This window comes from Vigna angularis, chromosome 4 (assembly GCF_016808095.1).
Source record: "Vigna angularis cultivar LongXiaoDou No.4 chromosome 4, ASM1680809v1, whole genome shotgun sequence".
In the NCBI taxonomy this organism is placed as follows: domain Eukaryota; kingdom Viridiplantae; phylum Streptophyta; class Magnoliopsida; order Fabales; family Fabaceae; genus Vigna; species Vigna angularis.
The window spans coordinates 36037888-36059243 of NC_068973.1; the positions used below are offsets into that span (position 1 = coordinate 36037888).

General features: G+C 30.5%; 3 protein-coding genes across 5 annotated transcripts; 1 reads left to right on the top strand and 2 right to left on the bottom strand.

Moving 5' to 3' along the window:
- Positions 1 to 3494: 3494 nt before the first annotated feature.
- On the bottom strand, positions 3495 to 5151 carry LOC108331025 (uncharacterized). Its single transcript, XM_017565637.2, has 6 exons — positions 4912 to 5151; positions 4793 to 4835; positions 4556 to 4711; positions 4262 to 4357; positions 4103 to 4180; positions 3495 to 3787 (listed from the first exon to the last, which is right to left on the bottom strand). Exons 1-6 carry the CDS (start codon positions 5028 to 5030, stop codon positions 3701 to 3703), a joined length of 579 nt encoding a protein of 192 aa, XP_017421126.1. The 5' UTR covers positions 5031 to 5151; the 3' UTR covers positions 3495 to 3700.
- A 2490-nt stretch (positions 5152 to 7641) lies between these two features.
- On the bottom strand, positions 7642 to 11044 carry LOC108331305 (EG45-like domain containing protein). 2 transcript variants are annotated; one of them, XM_017565956.2, is made up of 4 exons: positions 10996 to 11044; positions 8693 to 8815; positions 8201 to 8501; positions 7642 to 7949 (listed from the first exon to the last, which is right to left on the bottom strand). In XM_017565956.2, exons 2-4 carry the CDS (start codon positions 8808 to 8810, stop codon positions 7943 to 7945), a joined length of 426 nt encoding a protein of 141 aa, XP_017421445.1. In that variant the 5' UTR covers positions 8811 to 8815; positions 10996 to 11044; the 3' UTR covers positions 7642 to 7942. The 2 variants fall into 2 exon arrangements, with proteins under 2 accessions (XP_017421445.1, XP_052732660.1); XM_052876700.1 differs by lacking the exon at positions 10996 to 11044 and having other exon boundaries at positions 8693 to 8959.
- A 2690-nt stretch (positions 11045 to 13734) lies between these two features.
- On the top strand, positions 13735 to 20805 carry LOC108332005 (probable 1-deoxy-D-xylulose-5-phosphate synthase, chloroplastic). 2 transcript variants are annotated; one of them, XM_017567085.2, is made up of 10 exons: positions 13735 to 14105; positions 15669 to 15788; positions 15885 to 16049; positions 16264 to 16414; positions 16632 to 16900; positions 17404 to 17695; positions 18333 to 18625; positions 19139 to 19417; positions 19605 to 19889; positions 20303 to 20805. In XM_017567085.2, exons 1-10 carry the CDS (start codon positions 13965 to 13967, stop codon positions 20456 to 20458), a joined length of 2151 nt encoding a protein of 716 aa, XP_017422574.1. In that variant the 5' UTR covers positions 13735 to 13964; the 3' UTR covers positions 20459 to 20805. The 2 variants fall into 2 exon arrangements, with proteins under 2 accessions (XP_017422574.1, XP_052732709.1); XM_052876749.1 differs by lacking the exon at positions 13735 to 14105 and having other exon boundaries at positions 15671 to 15795; positions 20303 to 20804.
- The last annotated feature ends 551 nt before the right edge of the window (positions 20806 to 21356 follow it).

Below are 21356 nucleotides of genomic sequence, written 5' to 3' on the forward strand. Positions count from 1 at the left end.
ATAATATAGCTATCAATTGACCTCATCACATCATGCAGCATATGTTTAAATGGAAGGCCGATGACACACCCCTACCATACAGTGTCCTTATCACCCAAATAATGCAATATTGTGGAGTACATGTTGATGCCGATGCCAGCACTCATATTGGGACCAGACATCATTTTTCAATTAATTCTTTGATGAGGTTGAATATTTTTAATGTCAATGGTGTTTGACAACACGACGTCGGTGATGACGACAACGAAAAGCAATCACACCATCATGAGAACCCTGTGCAACCTCCTCCACATCTTTCAAATCCTAATATGGTGACTCAAATGTGGGAAGGTACAAGACTTGCAACAGAGAATGCAGGATATGGAACAAATGCAGGTGTGGGTTCAACATATTGAAGATAACTTGGCAAACTTATCCCTCGACATGAACCGACAATTTGCTCACCTAAATCAGAATGTTAACTTAATTCTTCATCATTTAGATGATTAAGTTGCTTACTATTCCCTGAATGTATTACACGAGTTTTTTTTCTTAAATTGACTTATGTGTTTGATATGTTACATTACCTATTTTTGAATGTTATTATGTTTGACATTAGTTTTTATACTTGTATTTATTGTGAACTTAATGAACTGCAAATCAGATAGATTCTCCAATTCATTTTACTAAATTTTAATTTTGTTACTTTTTAAAAATTAATTTTAATTAATATTTTTAATATTTTTACTCTTTATAAACACTTTTACAATTAAATATAACATTAACAAATAACATTTTATATTACTTTAATAACTATGGGCATTTTGGTAATCTTTAATTTTTACCAATTAAAAAAAAATTTAAATCTGTTACATCGATCAAATCCTACACTAATTTTCACAAACTTTACTTCCAAATTTACTCTCAATTACCTCCAAATCCACTCAAACAAATAACAAAAAATTTATCCTCAAATCCACTCAAATTCATTCAAGCACTCTCCCCAAATCATCTCTCACAAATTCTCACATGTGAACAAATCATAAAAGAAGTCACAAAAATCTTTTACCACTTTAGTGCTTAGGTTGAAATTGTTAAAATATAAATACAACTTTACTTTAACGTGATTATTTTAACGTTAATTCATGATTAATTAATTTTAATCTTACAAAAATTATCAAAATCGAAGATAACTTCAACATTATTAAGAAGTGATGCATGCATTTAACGAATTCTTCACAACTGAAAAAATGCCATAAGATATGATTCAATCCTTCCAATAATAAATTTAAAATCAAACTCAAATTTGTAATTTTTAAAATAAGTTAACACAAAAAAACATGTCACACTGCTAAAAGAAATATATATGGATTAAACCTAAAATACAGTTTTCGTGAAGCGATTTTAAAAATTTCTAGAAAACAATAATGTTAAAAAGGGATAGAAATAAGAATTAAGATAATGAATACTATATTAAAATTTTACCTTTTTACCAATAATAAAGTAAATTTTATATTATTTATTGTTAATACTAAAATGATTTTTTGTATATAGTATTATTTCATTATAATTTGTCAATTTTTTATCTATTGATATTCTAGTTTTATCTTTTTTTCTTAAAATACTGTCAATCCTGATTTATGAAAATTGAAGAATTGATTAGTATTCCTTTTTAACATTTTGTATTTAAAATAAAATAATAAATACTATATTATTAACATATGATTTCAAATTTTTAAAGATAGAAAAAAAACCCCACATTGTAATATAGCTACGCAAAAATTAATAACTACGTGATTTGTCATGAAATAATCTTAAATTTTTACGTATTAAAAATTTATTAAAATTAATATATTAAAAAATATTGTATCACCTCTTCTCTTCTTAATTATTATATTGGCTTTATTTATTTTAATATAGTCAATATTATAAAAATAATAATAATATTAGTAGTTTTATTTCTTACCAATATTGAAAAATTATTATATTAAAAAAATATTATATTTTCTCTTTTTGATAACATTTACCATGATATTTTTACACAAATTATTTATTTAATTAATATAAAAATTAATTTTTAATTATCATTCATATTTTTATTTCAATAATTGTTTTATATCAAATTGTATCCTAATTTTAATTTGCATTTATTTTTATTACATATTAACTAAATATTAAATATGTCAAAATATGTTTAAGTGTTAACTTGATCCACTGTGGGTTTGAGGTAAGTTGAATTGGAAAAAATTCACTTACAAAAGTTCTTTGCATTTTTTTTATGTATCTTGACAATTTGATTTTTTTTTAAACTAATAAACACTTTGATTTCCATTTAGTATATTTATACTTTCTTACTTTAGAAGTACTATGATCCTTTACCTTAACTTAAAACCATTGACAAAAAAATATAAATAGATGTGATTGTAAATACAGGTCCATTCCTTCCTAGCGTGGGTGCTTTTTTGCCCTGGGCCCAGCTACTGCAGGTTTCAAAATTCCATTCCCAAATCGTTCAAACATCTGTTCCTTTTCTTTTTTGGTAATTATAGTAACCTCAAGGCTTTCCCTCCATCTCTCTTTCACTTCTTCTGGTTCTTGCTGATTAGCCTTTTCATGATACATATATTTCTCGATGTGCATGGCCTTTTCTCCTCCCGTCTCATAATTTTATATACTTACACCCTTCAGGTAGAGATTGTGCCCTTCTCAAGTCCCTTTTGAGGTCATTTTATTAGTTCCAAGTATTCAACAAATTAGTAATCACAACTGGGATTTTTTTGTTATGATACTACCAAGTGCCAGCGAGTGTGACCTTCATCTGGGCCACTACCTGCATCACCATATGGATATGTTAGAATTGATTTATATATAATATGTGTGTGGTTAGCATACGAATAATTGGAAGTGGTTGTGCACTGCCACATCCTCAAAACTCCTCTCTATTTTCCAAGATTCTTGTCACTGATGTCTTTGGTTTTTTGCACTTCCAGCAATTAAGGTCATCCCTGTTTACCCTTGTTCTACTGATGTAAAATGCAGAATTTAATAATGAATGGCCTTCACTGCAACTTTAGTCTGTACCGTTTACAATTTAATTGTTACAAAGGCTTTCTATCTTATGGAAATATCGCTGTTTTGTTTGTGTTCAGATATTTTCCATGCACTTCCTTCTTAGCTTAAGTCATCTTAAAATCTTGATTATATTTTGGCCATGAGCATTTCTTAATTTGAATTTTAGATAGATGATGATTTTAAATTTTAATTAAAATTTAAAACCAAAATGTCATATTCAAGAAAGTGAAATATGCTATTTTGGTTGTATTTTAGAGAAGTGATAAATTTGAATGGTGTCGTTTTAGTTAGTTGCATTTGTTTGGTTTCTTGTTGGTTAATCGGGCCATCTTTGACCCGTCTTCACACAACCAAACAGCAGAAGATGTAGTTTCTGAATTGCTTGTAGCACGATTAAAAAGACTACGCCTCACGACGCAGTTGTTTGCGTCTTTGGGCAAGCAAATGCAAAGTATAGAATTTTAATATCTAAGAACATATTTTGTAAGTACATGGTGTGCCGTGTTGTAAATTCTATTCATACCATCCAATAATCAAATTTTACAGATTAACCATGGCCAAATTTTACAGATTAGGATGGTGATTGCAGATTATTTCATGCTTTTGACAGTAATCTCGTGAACCTGATTCCTCCTGCATTAGACGATTCTTAATAAGCTAACCCACCAGCAAATGTATCAGTGTCGTGAAGCAGAGATTCTGTCAACCAGTAACCATCCCAGCATCCACCAACCCTCTGCCAGTGACAAGCAAACAAACATCAGATGCATACATGGTTGCGCTAAATTAAACTAAATCAGATAACAACAGGGAACAGGTAATCTATAATTAATTTAAGAAATCAATAATTCAAATATCTATCATTGAATTAAGAAAAGAATCATCAAAGTTAAATACTGTTGCAGTAATCCACAGTTCACAAAATGCCTAACTACGTACTTCCAAACAAAAATAAACAATTTTTGCAAACAAAATGAACCAAACACAGTATTAAATCCCTCACAAACATGAGTACGATGATACGATGTATCGGAAGAAATCGTGACCAAACCTGAACCATTGTAAATTGAAATATCTCTTCTTCCTCCGGTCGACTTCCACGAATCCAAACCCGCTGCTTGTATTTGTTCTATTTGAAGTTCATCACTCCATAACATCAGTTTTTTAAGATAACACAGAAAAAAAAAATGAACAAGAACAAACATTCTACCTCCTCGACAAACAAAGTGCTCATGATCTTTCTCTCCTTGTGACCAAGCAATACTCGATAAGTAGAGTGGTGAAAAATACGCCTAAACCTTTCAAACTACACATGCAGAGGTGTATTACTGTTTAGCATGAATTTCAACAAGAAATTATTTCATTGTGTATACCGAAGTTTTACACAATGAAGTAATAAAAAATTACCATTAGCATGGTTTTACTGCAGAAGTTAATAAATTTCCTCTAGATACTTTAAAAGAAGAACACAACTTTAACATAACGAACGAACGAACGAACGAACCTGGCCCAAATCAAAGAAAGGCCCAAAATAGGTAGACCTTTCAAAAGGATCAAATCCGGCGAACCTGTACATAACCTCGATTCCATAGTCTTGACGAGGTTGATCGTTACACTTCAAGGCTTCGAGCTGGTAATGCACCGCATCTTCTGCACTAAACTATACCAAACATTAATTTAACAGAAAAGGAACAACGAAAAAGGAAAGAAAAGAGGGGAAGTGGCGGACAGTGATTATTACATCTAATCGTGGACCAAAGGGCCTTTTCTTGCGAGATTTGAACCTGCAGGCGGTGTTGGAATCGGAATATTGGAGAATAAAATGGAATTGGATGAATATATGTAAGGAAGAATAGGTACCAATCCTCGGAGAGGGAATCGGGAACTTCGGCAGCGGCTTTGAAGCGAGAGTTTCCGGTGTTGTTGAACAAGAATCTAACGGAATGCGGATGCGACAAGAGAGAGGATCCAAACGACATCGTTCAAGGCTCTGATACGAAAGGGAAGAAGAAGAAAAAAAAATTGAAGATTGAGATGAACGCTTTTCTCTTCAAGCTTCTGAGCACGACGTCTATGGTCTCTCTTAGTCTCTTGAAGATTATTTTCAAAAATTAATTTATGATTTAAATTACTTAAAAGTATATTTTAATGATAAAATAGTTCAACATAATATATTTTTCACACTCGGTATCCAAAATAAATATTCATTTGCTAAGTACAAAATTAAGTCCATTTCCCCCGTATAAGGATTTACTTGGTCATTTTACGTTACAAAGTAACCTCTAAAACAATTATAATTATATAAGTCACTCTAACAAAATTACCAAACAATTAATAACATCTCATATAAAACTATCATTCATTATTAGTTACGTCATAAAACTCTAAGTTTTGTTCAAAAATTTTTTTAAATAAGATAGAACATTTATAAGATACTTTTAATTATTTTACTATTAAAAAGTTTTAATATAAATAGAAAATAATAAAGTAGAAATCCTTTTTTATCAATGTTAATATCTATAAAAGAAAAGAAATATCCTTTCTTTTATCTTTTTTCTTAGATTTTTAATCTTTTATCCACATGTTTGAAGATAGAAAAATATGTTACAACTCCTGGTTACTGGGGAGAGGAGGATGATTTAGGTTATGTACGTGGTTTAGAAGCCATTGATGAATTTAAGTTTAATTAGGATATAATGGGATCGTTGATATGTGTTTTTCTGTGTAGATTCTGTCTATTTCAATGATTAGAACTGCTTGGTATCAAAGGACCTGCGCAGTATTCTTTAATAGATAGGGAAAGATAATTCTTTAAAAAATTATAATGTGATTTGATATGAAATTGTAATAAGGAAAAGGGTTAATACCTTATATTATCCTCAGTTTTACTTGAAAATGTTAAATTAGTCTATCTTTAAAAAATGCGTCAATTACATCATCACTTAATAAAATTTATATCAATTAAATCTCTTTCGTGTTAAATCCGTACAAACGGCGTGTTAATATGTTGTGGTTTAGGACACCACTTGTTCATGGTCCCAACTAATGTCTATATATACGTATTCAATTTTTATAATTTATGAGAAAGTATTAATAACATTTGATGTATGTTATTTAAAGATTAACGACAACTTTAGTAGTCTATAACCACCAACTAATTTTTCTAACTGGAATGACGCTGACGATGAGGATTTTTATTTTCAGTTTAATGCATTTTTTACAGCAGGGAAGTAGTTCTTGAATGAGAAAAATATGATTTCCCTATGAGTTATTTTTTTCAGTTCTTGAATGAGGAAAATATTATTTTCAGTTCTTGAATTTTTTTTATAGTATCCTAGTTCAGTGGTTGTTCCAAAAAGATTTTTGCAATTCCCTGTGAGTTATTTTTTTACAGAGAAAATGCTGAATATTACAGAGAAAATGCTGCACAGCAAAGAAGAGAAGAGCCAAAGTGTTTTATTGTCAACGTTTTGCAACGTTGATATTTATTAAAAAAATTATTTTTTAAGAAATTTTTATGTTATGGGTGTGATCCATGAACTCTATAAATAGAACACTTTCTTCGTTCCAAAACACATTATTAGAATCATTCTTTTCTCCTTTTCTCTTCTCTTAGTTTTATTCTTTCTCTTTTCTTCTTCTCCTACAAATATTTTGGATCTCTCTTTAGAGAATTCTCCTTAAAAATATTATGGGTTTATTTTATTCTCTCTTTAGATATCTATTGTTCGTGATTATGTCAACAATTTTTTAACGAACAGGATCTTATTCATACAATTTTTATAACATAAGATCGGATACAAAACAGAAATTCAGCATGGAGTAAGCATTTAAGTGTATTAAAATAATATTATTCTATTTATCTAATAATATTTATCTAATAACATATAGACTATACGAATGAATAGACCTCTTCATATTCTATTTCCTTATTATTATTTGAAAAATTAATTTTACTGTTGTAGCTGCCTTGTTAAATTGGCGCTAATGTCTGACGTAGCCTTTTGGTTTCCTTTCCAAAATTCTTTTCCTTTTAAGCTGACGCTAAACAATAATATATATATAACTCCGTAGCTTCTGAATTTAAAACGTCAGTAACAAAAGAGGTAAAAATGATACTTAGGCCTATTTAATGGCTTAAGATAACATAATTAATTGTTTATTTAATTAAATTTTTAATTATAATAAATTTAAATATTTTTAATTAATTTTTATACTTTTTAAAAAAGGGAAACAAATAAACTAACCTCAAATATCTGTCACATTGTTCTGTCAATATTAAAATTAAATTTTAATAAAAAATGTAAAAGTTTTCATTATTATATACATAAAAATAATTTAATAAATATTTAATTAGAAATATTTAAATTCATTAATGATTCGAGGTAGTTTCACTCTTTTTTTCATAGGAAAAAACTTTCTTTTTACCTGGATTACATTTAATTTTGTATCTTTTCCGACTTTTTAAATTGTATTTAAATTTTTTTAAATTAAGAAAAAAATAATAAATTCACCTAATTTAAATATAGTATTCACAAAGTTTTCTAGTTTATACTTGTTTATTTTTACATTACAATAAATATATACATATAAACTAACTAAAAAGTATATTAAAAAAGGAAAGAGTAATTAATATTATTACATTTTGAAAATGGCCCTTGAACAAAAGTTAAAAATCCTTGAGAGTTAGAGTTTTCGATAAATAAATTGAGAGAAAGTATTAACCTGGACCGGCCTGAATGACCAGGTTAGGAACAAAAGAACACGCAGATCTCATCAGATAGTGACCATTATTAAAATATGAATGCAACTTCATCTGCATATTACTCAATCATTACAGAGAATAATTTTCAGAGTAACAAATATGCCAACAAAGAATCTGTTCCCGTTTTCAAACCCTGCAAAAATGGACAAATTACGAATCTTCAGTTGAGATTATTTCACTCTAAATCGATCAAACCAACAACCGCTCATCATCCATTCACCAAAGATTCTAGAATCATAATTATTAATCTTGTTGCAGGTAAGGAAAGTCATAACAGAAGCGCTCAACGTTTGATTTTTCAACCTAATCTTGATAGAAACCAACACGAAACGTAATTAAGAATAAACTATAATACTAACGATGAAAAGGTAAAAGAGAACTCACTGTTGGTATTCTACGTTAATGAACGGTGCAGAAGCGTTGGCGATGACCTGAAAGGCCTTGGAGGAGAGGACCAACGTAGTTCCAGCTAAAGAAGGCCTAGAAACCGATGATTGCGCTCGATCAACGATCTTGATCTGAATCATCTGGCCAGGAATGCAAGTTCCGCGAGCCGCAGCGCTGATGCACCGCACCTGATACTGCCTTCCACATGCTGCTCCATTGTCCCATAAACCCTCCCCCACGGCACCGAAGAAGTTATTCGACGGAAACTGTGACGCGTCTCTGCCGTAGCATGCAGTGGCTGCACGTGTCACCATAAACAGTTACACGATTCAAATATTAACACGTGTTATTTTGGCACCATGTACATATCATCAAAGTTTTTCCTATGAAAGATTAATCTGAAGTAACATTTGTGTTATGCATATATATATATATATATATATATATATATATATATATATATATATATATATATATATATATACTTACGCAAAAAGGGAGGGCCATAACGTGCAGCCGTGCCGACGTCGGCGAGAGAGTGGCGGAGGAAGAGTGAGGAGAGGAAGAGAGTGCAGAGGATCAGGCGAAGGGAGGAAGTGGAAGACATCGAAGCTGCATAAAATAAATTAAGGAATCTCGAAAATTTTAGGCCAAGTTGTTGAACACATTTGTAGTAATAAATTATAATTAGGGCTACAAAGTCAGCATACATAACTGTGGTCATTGGTCGGCATAACGTCAAGCATTTACTACTTTCATTATCCCTTATGATCATTAAAATATATAGCTGTATTTTTTTTTCTTATTTTTTTGTTTTTGATTTTGAGTTTCCATAGAATTTCAGAATCCTTTAAAATTTATTTTAGTAAGGTACTGTTTTTTTGGTGTTATTCAATATCAAGTTTCTCTTACTTATGAACAGTGTTCTAAAGGATCCATATCCATTAAAGATAAAATAAAATTATAGTTACACTTAAATCTTATTTTCTTAAAACTTAATTAATCTCTTAATTCATAGTATTATAACCTTAGTTTGTTAAAATGAAGGTAATTTAAATCTTTTAAAAAATTCAAAATGAGTGTTTATATTCACAAAAATAAAAACAATACACGTTTATTAAAATTACGTTATGACTGATATAATTTTTTAAGAAGACTAATTAAGTTCATTTATTTATTTTTTATTTTTTGTAAAAGGTACATTTCGTAATTATTTTTTAAAAGAGAATATTTTTAATAAATTCCAACAATGAAAAGAGTGTTAGTATCATTTTCCTTATATATTTGCTCACACTGGAAACACATTTGGAAATTTAATGTTCAGTGTGAATTTGAGAAGACAGTGGATTCCACATTAATTGTATTACCTAACATAAATAAATGCTTTTTTCTAGAAAATAAAGGTTCATTTTTTTCTTAGCCAAATAAAACTGTCCATACTGTTTTTTTATTTCTGGAAGAAGAAGGAGTTGAAATAATTACAAAGAGTTTCATATTATCTTCACACAATTATTCTAATTTTACTCAATAATAAATTTCAAATTAACTTAGGTTTTCATTTTCCAATAAAATATTATTTTCTAATATATCCTCAAATTTGTTATTATGAGAAACATGTCGATCCTGTATGAAGCCCCCAAAGAAAATGAAAAAGGTGGTTTGACTGTATGACCTTCACATATAACTGCCTTCTTTAATTTCATTCTCGTTCAACTATTTGTTATGTCCTTACATCTTAAGCTACCATTTGCAGTTTTCCAGCCTTTACATTCACATCTTAAGCTACGAAATATATATATATATATATATATATATATATATATATATATATATATATATATATGAATTATAAGTTTTAAAGTCAAGAGTATTTTAATAATTTTTATTCTCAACTAAAAAAAAAACCCAAACTCTTGTTCACCTTTCTCATTCCTCTCAACCATTTTTCTTTCATCTTTCACACTTGCACTTGTCTTTAAACAAGTTGTCTTTGTAAAGGGTTGAGTCATTGACATATTACAAAGGTTCATTCAAGATCTCTTCAATTTTATACTCTCCAGACCAATTACCAATTCCTTGATGTTATTATGCTTGTGAAAATTAGATAAAATTATATACGACAAAAATTATAAAATGAAAACTCATTATAAAATCATTTTTTGTAAGAAATTGTTTAAGTGTTTCTGATTTTTTTTTTCAGGCCAATTACCAATTCTTTTTATGTTATTATGCTTGTGAAAATTAGATAAAATTAGATAAGACAAAAATTATAAAATGAAAACTTTACCAATTCCTTTATACTTGTGAAAATTGGATAAAATTACATAAGACAAAAATTATAAAATGAAAACTCATTATAAAATCATTTTTTGTAAGATATTTTGAGAATGAAAATTATTAAAATACCCTTAACCTTTAAACTTAGAATTTATATTATATAAGGACATTTTTGTCTACTAAAATCCGGTACACATTGTTAAAATGTACCAACTGAAAAACAGGCATAGCGACGTTAGCAAACCCTAAATTTAAATATATTATCTTCCTTGAGTTAAAAGAATTTATAAAATTTGTGTCTATTGTATTACTCATTATTGACTTTCTTGATTAATACACTCAAAATTCTTTGGTGAAAAAGTGGGTTAAAAATCTAGCATCAATTATATAGATAAAATCAAATTATATCATATACCAGTGGACAAATGTCACTTTCTTTTACTACTTTAATATAAACTTTTGAAGAAATAATAGATGAAAAATAAAATTGGAAGCAGAGACATGAGACGAGGTACCTGATGGCTTCTTCACTTAGGAGAGATATGAGGTTGAGGGAAATGAAACTGGAGCAACAACAATACTGATCATGATATCTTAAATACTGTAATCGGTGAGGAAGATGAGTAACTGATATTGTTTATGACCATTAACGGATGGTATTAAATGCTAATTAAAAGGTGGTAATTTGCTATACAACTGATATTACGTTACTCTTACATTTTTATACTCTCTCCATCCCCATTTAGAATATCCGTTCTGTAAGATTGTTAATTCTTTTATACAATATGATTTGTAATTCGATGATATATTAAATTTATAAGAAAAATGCTTTCAATTAAATATTAAAATCAAAATTTGCCCACCTGCTCGTATTTATCATTTTTAACTACTTTTCCTGTAATGATTAAACTTACATGTTAAGTATATATAATATAGGTGTTATTCTTGGTTGCAAATAATGCTAGAACGGATGCCAAATTGAAATGACTTTTCTATATATTTTTTTCTTTATATATAGAATTGTCAAAACGGGTAACCCGATCCGGCTAGATCCACCATAGATTGCCAGGTCCACTATAGATTGGTCACTTAGAGAGTCAACTTAATCCAGCTCACTTATTAGCGAGCTGAAAAAATTTGAACCCAACCCGACCCATCACGGGTTGGTGGGTTAAACAGGCTAGTCCACTGACTCATTTAATTATCAATTTTTCTTAAAGCAAAAAAAAAATTCATTCAAATTTAAATAAATTTCACACTAAATAATATTAAACTCCAAAGACAATTAAAAAAAAGTATCATACAATCAAGCATAATCCAAAAACATATACAAAAGGCGAATAAATAAGTTTTTAATATTGATAATTTTTGTATCAATTGTCCATTTATAATATTAGAGTCTTGAATAAATAAATCCATAATATTTTTCTCTCTTGAAACATCTTTTTTATCACCATCTATAATATAATAAAAAAAATGCTAACTAATAATATTGAAATGCAAAATAATAAATAATTTAATTAAATTAGGTAGGTTGGTGAACCAATCCGACTCACCACAGGTTCGACCGTGTGAGCCGAGTTCTTAGTGAACCAGATTAAAAACTAACCCACATAAAAAATTATATTTTTTTCAAATTCAATCCAGGTTAAATCCGTAATAAGTCAAGTTAGCTTATGGATTACAACTCATTTTCAGATCAACTTATTTTCACATCACTGTTTATATAGTTATGTTGTTTTTGTATGGTGTTTGCTTGTAATGACAGTTATCAAAATATCAATTGAGTGGAATTTTTAACAGGGGGATTGATTATTTATTTGGTGATGCATGGCATATTTTTGTACCTATTCCACATTTTCTATAACAATAAAAGAACCATCTTCAACACAATCTTATATTAGTTATCAATTTTTATCTCTTTTTCATTGTAATAAAATAGTTAGTTTATCTTATTGGTGATCCACCACACGAATTGGTTTATAGGAAGACGGATTAAAGATATTAATCTATTTGTCAAAAGATAGGTTAGTGAGTTGGCTAACCAATTCTTTTTTTAATTTTAAATATTGTTTTCATATTTTTAGTAAACTGCAAATATTTTAAATACATTATTTTTAATTAAATAAATTAAATAGAAACACTGTAATTTTTTTAAATTTTAAATATTGTTTTCGTATTTTAGTACACTGTAAATTAATATTTATAATTAAATAAATTAAAATAATTATTATTGTTAAATTATTTTATTATAATTAAATAATGAAACTTAATTTATAAGTCTAAATAAGTTAAATTACATTTTTATCGTATATTTATATTTTTAGATAATATAAATACACAAAAAAAAGTTAATATTTTAAATTATTTCTTTTAAAAATATGGATTGCCGGTTAATTTATCAATTTTACAGAATGAATTAAAATGAAATAGTGAATTAAAAACTGTTATCTAATCTGCCAAATTTTGCAGGAGATTTGGAAGTCCAAGTCTTATTTATCATCTACCCATTGAATAGTTATTCTTATTATTTTTTTCATTTTTTTCTAAACACAATAAAAATAATTATCATAATTTTAAGAATTAAAAGTGACAATACTTTAATTAATTACCTTATAAATTTAAGTATTTATTAAAGATTTTCATTTATTGATGTTAAATATCGTTTAAATTTGATGGATGATATGATTGTTACGTCTATTTATCAATTACCATCAATGTAACGTAACCAGTTAGGATATGCATTCTCTATTTCTTTCATTTACTCATTCAATAAAAGTAATATTTTCTTAAGTTATTTTTTGCATCATATTATACATTTTTCCAAAATATATTTTAAAAAAATAATGTGTTAAATTTTAACGCTTAAAAATATGTATAAACAATACAAACACATCAAGAACAAAATAGAAGTAAAATTTTTACAGGGCACCAAATTGGGAAAAGTATTGAAGATAGAAAATAAATATAAACATTTAATGAGATAAAAAGAATATAAATGTCGGTCTTACTTAACTGTAAACTATTATCTGAAAGACAAGTCGTCATTTAAGACAGGTAAATAAATGATAAACATTGAAATAAAAATAAATTTCTCTATTTTTTACATTAAATTTAATGAAAAATAAAAAATAAAATTAAAGATTTATTTAGTTTTATAATGTAAAGTAGATATTAAAGCGTGGTTGGAGAAATTAAACCAATAGTTATATTATAATTTGTGATGGTTCCAAGTTTTGTGAGCCATGGAAAACGGGGCCCTTTTCGTCAGGGGTTAATCGCTATCTTGTGTTGCCTTCATTTTCTACCATTTTCAATTATCACATCATATCAAATTTGATTTTATTTGTCTTTTTTTGATATTTTGGATTCATCATTGTACGTGCGAAATAGCGAATAGCTTTGGGTTCAATAATCATGGTTCTCCTTGAACTGTGAATTTTGAAGATTTCATAGTAACAACATTCTGGTTGCTACTTTCTCCATGGCTGCTACTCCTTCTTCTACATACCCTTTCGGAGTTCCTTTCCACTCTCTGGGTAAAAGAGTGGATTGCTCAACCTCCCTGTTCCCCCTCCACGTGGAACTCTCTACAATTTCGGTGTCCCCTCGTTCTACTTCGAAGGTATCTATCTCATTCGCAATTGTCTCGTGTCATGAATTGCAGAAGACACAATTCACCTGAATTTCAGTCCGTGCTTATGTGAGAGTACTAGGATTTGTCTAGTTAGTTGTCTTTGTTAACTCTTCTAACATGGTGAATTGTTCCGTTGATTAATCAAATCTGGTTTCCGGAGGGAATAGAGATGCTACGGAAAATAGAGAAAGAGGATCTATGCAGAATAAAGTTCGCACTGTTGATTTATGTCTTTTATACAAAAGTGTTTAACTCTGGGAACTGGGTAGTTTGTATGCTTTCTAGTTCTATAAAAGCATTCTTTGTGCAAATGGGATAGTTTGGGTGACTTGATATGGTGTTTAACATAAGGGACATTGAGGTAATTATGTGTTTGATGGCATTTGGAGTGACAATAACAGCATGAAGAGGAGGGAAGCAGAGAGGAATGGAGGGGGCTAAAATCTCCTTTCACTTAGTTTATCTCCCTTCTGAAAATTGAGGAATTTGAAGGAGAGAAAAAAACTTTTAATTAATTAGCCCAAGCAATCTTCAATTTAATAGTTTTATTTCGCTAATGTAAGTATATGAATTATGTTTTATGATACGACTCAATGGTCTTTTAGTTCTCATAATTGGGAAATTGGGATCACATGGACAATTTAATTTGGCATGGAATTAAGTGGCTGGATAATCAGTAGGTAGGAGTCACCAACTGCAAATTGGCTATTGCACTAAATGTATCATCATTGAGGTGACAGACGACCAAAAGGACTATTCTATTTGTCATAGTTTTTAGAATCTTATGATTCACTATTTGAACCAAATGATTTTATATGATTCATATCACGAAATGAATCTCAAAAGACTTTGTATTATTCAATACATAAATGATGATGCAATGATCATTGGTATGAATCACATGATTCAGTGCTCCTTATTTTTTTTTTTTTTACTTTTCTTTCACCAGTTCCCGTGAGAAATTAAGAAGTCATATAAACTTAAATTGTTAAATGAGAAGGAGTTGAAGGAACACTACAGAGCTCATCCTATTTGATTATTCTGCTACTTTATTTGTCAATTGTCAACCATTCATTCAGTGCATGTACTCTATTTGGCTATTTCATTGCATCGTTTCCACAAATCCAGATCTAATAAACCGGTTTGATAACACTTACAGTTAAAACTGTTTCATCTATTTCTAGTTTCAAATGATTTCTTTGAAAACTATATGATATATTTGAAGTTATTTTTTCACGTTTCTGAATCTTTTGATTCAATACAAATTATGATTCATGAATAAAAAATTATCCTGGCAATTTATGATGTGAATTTCAATTTGATAACCCTTTGGTTGAACAATGATGTCTTCCGCATGCTTTTTATGTCATTTCATCTTAGATTTTGATGATCCTGTTATATTGGAACTGAGTCCATTTTGAAATAATGAGGCATCAAATCTTAACTTGTACAAAATTATTTACCTTCCCAGTCGAACAATATTACAGCAAATATTTACATGTATTTAGTTACTGAAAGAGTGGGTAGAATCTAATGGGGCTGTGGATGCAGGGATTAGTTGATCGAGTATGTGCACAGCTTGATAATGATGATTACTACTGGGAGAAAGTTCCAACACCCATTCTTGATATGGTTGAAAACCCTCTTTGCTTGAAGAACTTATCTATTAAGGTTAACTGTAAGCTCATTATCATTTTCATTTTGCTTTTACATTATTTCTTCTCACAATCTTGAAGTATCTCATTACCTAAATATTTGTCTTTGCAGGAACTGAAACAACTAGCTGTTGAAATTCGTTCAGATTTGTCTTCTATTATGTCACGTACACAAATATCAGCGAAAGCAAGTATGGCAGTGGTAGAACTGACAGTTGCAATACATTATGTTTTCAATGCTCCAGTGGACAAAATATTGTGGGATGTTGGGGATCAAGTAAGTGTTCTAAATTACATGCAAAAGGACAGTGTCCCTCTCGTTTAAATTTTCTTCGCTCATTTTGGGCATGAAAATTGAATGCCAATTGCAAATTGTTAATCATTGTTTCCAAGGAACTCATTTTGACACAGAACAATGAATATTCCAATTTATAAGAATTCAATGAATGACCTGGTTTGGATAATGTAACCATTTCATTATTTGTGTGCAGACATATGCACATAAGATTCTTACAGGAAGGCGATCTCTCATGACAACAGTGAAAAGAAAGAACGGTCTTTCTGGTTTTACTTCCCGATTTGAGAGTGAATATGATGCATTTGGTGCAGGTCATGGATGCAACAGTATTTCTGCTGGACTTGGTAGTTTGTAAAGACCTTTCCCTTTTTAATAATATTTGTTTCTTCAAACACTATTCAAACTGTGTTTATATGCTTTTATTGTCATTGACTGGTCTGAGTAAATTTGTTGGGTTGCTAAATTGTACTTTTTCTGCATTTTCCATTTTAAATGAATAAATAAAATTTCGAAATGTGAAATTTAATTGACCTCAAAGTCATATGTGTATTATTTTATCAGGTATGGCAGTTGCCCGGGATATTAAGGGCAGGCAAGAACGAGTAGTTGCAGTTATCAGCAATTGGACAACTATGGCTGGTCAGGCATATGAGGCAATGAGCAATGCAGGATACTTAGACTCAAATATGGTTGTGATTTTGAATGATAGTCGTCACTCTTTACTTCCAAAAATCGAGGAGAGTCCAAAGACATCTGTCAATGCCCTATCTAGTACCCTGAGCAAGCTCCAGTCCAGTAAATCTTTCCGAAGATTTAGAGAAGCTGCCAAGGTATGCCTCTTTTCTTCATCCTCTGCAAGAAAAGAATACTAGATAGCTTCAAATCAGTAGTCTTCAGTATATGCTGTTGGCATGCAATGTTCATGTGATAGTGCCATGTCATTCAACTTGAAACGAGCCTACTAAAGGAAGCATGTTTCAACGGTAAATAACTCATAACTTTAGTATAAAATGGATTGAGTTTGTACATTAAGAGCAATGCTATTATGTACAATATGGGGCCTGTGGAAAATAGTGTAACAACTAAGATTTTCCACCATGTGCATTAAGAAAGATAAATATATGTACAAATATGCTTTCCACTCCCCCAAATCTGTGGTTTGATGTGCATTTTTATCTATATATATATTTTTTTGTATGTAGAATAACAAATGATATACCTAATAGGGTTTAATGATGATCCTTCATTTAGATCTCATTTTCACATCTCAATGCTTTGTGCTCCAATTTCAAATCATGTTCAAGCGAGTGAAAACTTGTCTGCTTTATAACAGGGTGTTACTAAACGAATTGGTATGCATGAGTTGGCAGCTAAAGTTGATGAATATGCCCGTGGTATGATAGGTCCCCAAGGTTCTACTCTTTTTGAGGAGCTTGGGTTGTACTACATAGGCCCAGTGGATGGACACAATGTTGAGGATCTAATATGCGTTCTCCAAGAAGTTGCTTCCCTGGATTCAATGGGACCCGTCTTGGTACATGTGATAACTGATGAAAGTCAGGGAGATGAAAACAATCAGAAAAGTGATATAACAGATATGAAACAAGATGGTGGCATTTCTTTTGGTAACCTATGATAATTATATTGTTTTAATTGTTCCATTGCATGTTATTTCTAGCAAAATAGCTTATCTAGCCATTATGTGATTACACTATAGTTCTTTCTTTTTGTACTTTTGTCCCCGTGGTTGTGTTCTTATTTCAAATGCTCTAGCTTTTCAAGAAAATAAAATGAATATCTTTGTATACTGATTAGTTTATAGATAGATTCAACGCAGTAGCTGGAAGATAACTTGCTTATGAAGTATATGATACTACGTAAACAAAACATAACAAACTAATGAACCTCATATCAGTTACTGGAGTCTGATATATGGATTAATAGACACCATTGAGCTCTACCAAAACTAAAATCTCAGTATATTTTTTCAGATGTTTTCACTGAGTGTTTTCATGTTTTCCTTTTTCCCTTTCAATAGTATTCCCAAGCATTTTGACCTTATTTTGATAAAAGTTGAAGCCAGCAGTGGCTTCTTATGGCTTCTACTACATATTTATTGTTTAGATGCAAAGTCATGTCTTCTGAATGCCAGGGGATTATAGTTTAGGCTCTTTATGGGATTGACCTTCTCGTCATTTTGAAAATTTGATTGATGTGATTTGGCCACATAATTATTATTGAGTAACTATGTTTACTTTTCAGATCCTTTTAAATATGATACGTTAGATAATGTTGTTCGGCCTCAAACATACGGTGATTGCTTTGTGGAGACTTTGGTTGCAGAAGCAGAGAAAGACAAAGATATTGTGGTTGTTCATGCTGGAATGGCGATGGAGTCATCCCTTGAACTGTTTCAGGAGAAATTTCCAGATAGGATTTTTGATGTGGGAATGGCTGAGCAACATGCAGTCACCTTTGCTTCTGGTTTGGCATGTGGTGGATTGAAGCCATTTTGCCTTATACCTTCTTCCTTTCTGCAAAGAGCCTATGATCAGGTTCAACTTTATATCAGCTTAAAGCCGTAAACTACCACGATAACCCTGATTTATTGTTCATAGAACATTTGGATTTCTTTCAGAATAGATTATTTGTGGTTGGTATAGATCATTAAGTTTAATGGAATTAGTAATATTGTCATCATTAATTTGCTGTTATTATGAAGTGAATGAAAGTGGTAACAGCACTACATATCTGGTTGTGCTTAGGGAGTCAAATTATCAGGACTTAACTGAAAGTGTTTGTACTGTAAAAAGTATGAACCTTCAGGAATTCTGGTACACTGGAGGATCTCTCACCGTGTTAACAAAAATATATAACAAAGAAAAGTAATTGTCTCGTCTCATTATACCACCATTGTGTAATTTTAATATGGCTCTATGCGAGTGGGTGGAAGTGTGCCTGCCTAGTGCCTACTTACTCTTGCACGAGAAAAGATATAGTTAGTTCTCATTGCATAATAATACGATTTAAGCAATTATGATTTTTAACATGTTACGTACCACATATAGGTGATACACGATGTTGATCAACAGAGAATTCCAGTGCGCTTTGTCATTACAAGTGCTGGATTGGTAGGTTCTGATGGTCCCCTCCAATGTGGAGCATTTGATATAACCTTTATGTCATGCTTACCAAACATGATTGTCATGGCACCATCTGATGAGGTTGAACTCATGCACATGGTAGCTACTGCTACTCATATCAATGACCAACCAGCCTGCTTTCGCTATCCAAGGGGTGCCCTGGTTGGGAAAGGCTACACTGGAGGCGATGGAATCCCCATCAAGGTAATTAGGCGACACTCTATTTTCTCGATACATTGAAAGTTAGACTGAAACTTCGAATAGGGTAAACTGATTAATAAACCTAAGGAAGCGTCATTCGTTCTTAACTTCCCCAAATATTTGTCATAATATTTTTTTTATATATCTGCCATCTCTAAATTTGGGGTGGTTGTAATCTATTCATTCACAGATTGGAAGAGGAAGAATTCTTGTTGAGGGTAAAGATGTTGCTTTCCTGGGATACGGATCGATGGTTCAGAACTGCCTAAAGGCTCATTCACTCCTTGCCAAACTTGGCATTGAGGTGACTGTTGCTGATGCAAGGTTCTGCAAGCCCCTTGACATCAAACTTCTGAGGCAGCTCTGTAAACATCACTCTTTTCTAATCACTGTCGAGGAAGGATCTATTGGAGGATTTGGTTCCCATGTTGCCGAGTTTATTGCAGTTAATGGACTACTCGATGGAAGAATTAAGGTAATTGGGTCAAGCTGTGTATGTGGGAAGGCTATACTGCTAGGTTCTAAGAATATTTTGGATTATGAATGTGCTATTCACCTTCTATTTATAACTGGCGTAAAGATACAAAATTAACAAATTTCTCTACCTGTTTGAATTTCTTGGTGGGAAGTTGTAAGTTTATCTTTTCAGCACTAAGATATCTCTACTGTGTTGTACATGTAATTGGAGATTGCTTGGGGTCCCTTTCATGCAGCAAATTGTTTATTTTAGTTTTATATTGTTTTAAAGATGATCCACTGATTTTATATTATGTTTATGCATTTCTAATCACACACAGCTTTGACATAGCAAGTCTGCATGGCATGAGTAAATTTTTATTTTTTGTGATCACAAGTGTGTGATATGTTTTTTGTGGATGAACTTTCCAGTGGCGACCAATTGTCTTACCTGACAGATATATTGAACATGCATCACCAAATGAACAGCTTGACCAAGCGGGGTTGAGTGGACACCACATTGCTGCCACGGCACTGAGTTTGCTAGGCCGTACACGGGAAGCTCTGCAGTTTATGTGTTCCTCCTGACTTGTTATTTGCTTCTTGTCCTGCCCTTTTTCAAATACCATGAATTGAAGTTGGATAACTTCGATTTGGAAGGGCAACAGGACAGAAAAGATGTCAAGAATGCCGTTTTTTTGTATGGTGTAATTGTTGTTAAATAGTGAAAAGGTAATTAACGGCAGTTTTTATTTTTTGACGTCTAACAGTGTAAATTGTTGAGAACGTGAATTTTGGATGCTGTAGTTTTAATTTGGAATTGTAAGATAAGAATGTCATTGTGATGGAGTGTTGTGAATGTGCATTTTGGATGCAATAGTTTTAGATTTGTCCAAAAAATATTCCCTTCGTGCTTATTCGTAAAACTCCACAATGAACTCATACTTATCTTTTAATAAAACTCAGTGCCTAATGTTCCTTCCCTTATATATCTTTTGACTAAAATATCCCTATTAAAATTAATGACAGGTGGTATTAGCAAAAATATTAGTAGAGAATGATAAGTATTAATAACCGTAATTATTTAATAAAGACTTTGTTAATGACGGGGACCAAAATGTTCTTTATAAATTTGAGAGATTAAATACATAAAATTTAATAAAAAATTAAAAAAATATATTTTACTTATATATTAACTTTCGTTTGTATAAAATAAAATTCCATAGCTTCCTCAAGGCACATAAATGCTAGGTCATTGATTAAAATTAGTTGTTGATTACATAACTAAGTGGAATTCTACATTTTTAATGTTTTAAGTAGTCATACAATAAAAATATGTATTTGATTGTTTATCACAATGAAAGAGTCAATATAAAGTTTTGTCTAGCGTACATGATTGACAAATGAAGTTTGTCAAAAGTTAGAAATATTTTATGATTTGATACTCTTGTATTTTGGTATCTTTTTGTTTTTTGGTATCTTTTAT

Coding starts and splice junctions, on each gene's coding strand:
- LOC108331305 (XM_052876700.1), bottom strand. CDS start 8,927: ATGACCACAGTTATGTATGCTGACTTTGTAGCCCTAATTATAATTTAT. Junction 8,502..8,692: donor TTATGGCCCTCCCTTTTTGC/GTAAGTATATAT, acceptor TGACACGTGCAG/CCACTGCATGCTACGGCAGA.
- LOC108331025 (XM_017565637.2), bottom strand. CDS start 5,030: ATGTCGTTTGGATCCTCTCTCTTGTCGCATCCGCATTCCGTTAGATTC. Junction 4,712..4,792: donor CCTTTGGTCCACGATTAGAT/GTAATAATCACT, acceptor TGTTTGGTATAG/TTTAGTGCAGAAGATGCGGT. Junction 3,788..4,102: donor TTCAATTTACAATGGTTCAG/GTTTGGTCACGA, acceptor TGTCACTGGCAG/AGGGTTGGTGGATGCTGGGA.
- LOC108332005 (XM_017567085.2), top strand. CDS start 13,965: ATGGCTGCTACTCCTTCTTCTACATACCCTTTCGGAGTTCCTTTCCAC. Junction 15,789..15,884: donor TGAAGAACTTATCTATTAAG/GTTAACTGTAAG, acceptor TTGTCTTTGCAG/GAACTGAAACAACTAGCTGT. Junction 16,901..17,403: donor GATTTAGAGAAGCTGCCAAG/GTATGCCTCTTT, acceptor GCTTTATAACAG/GGTGTTACTAAACGAATTGG.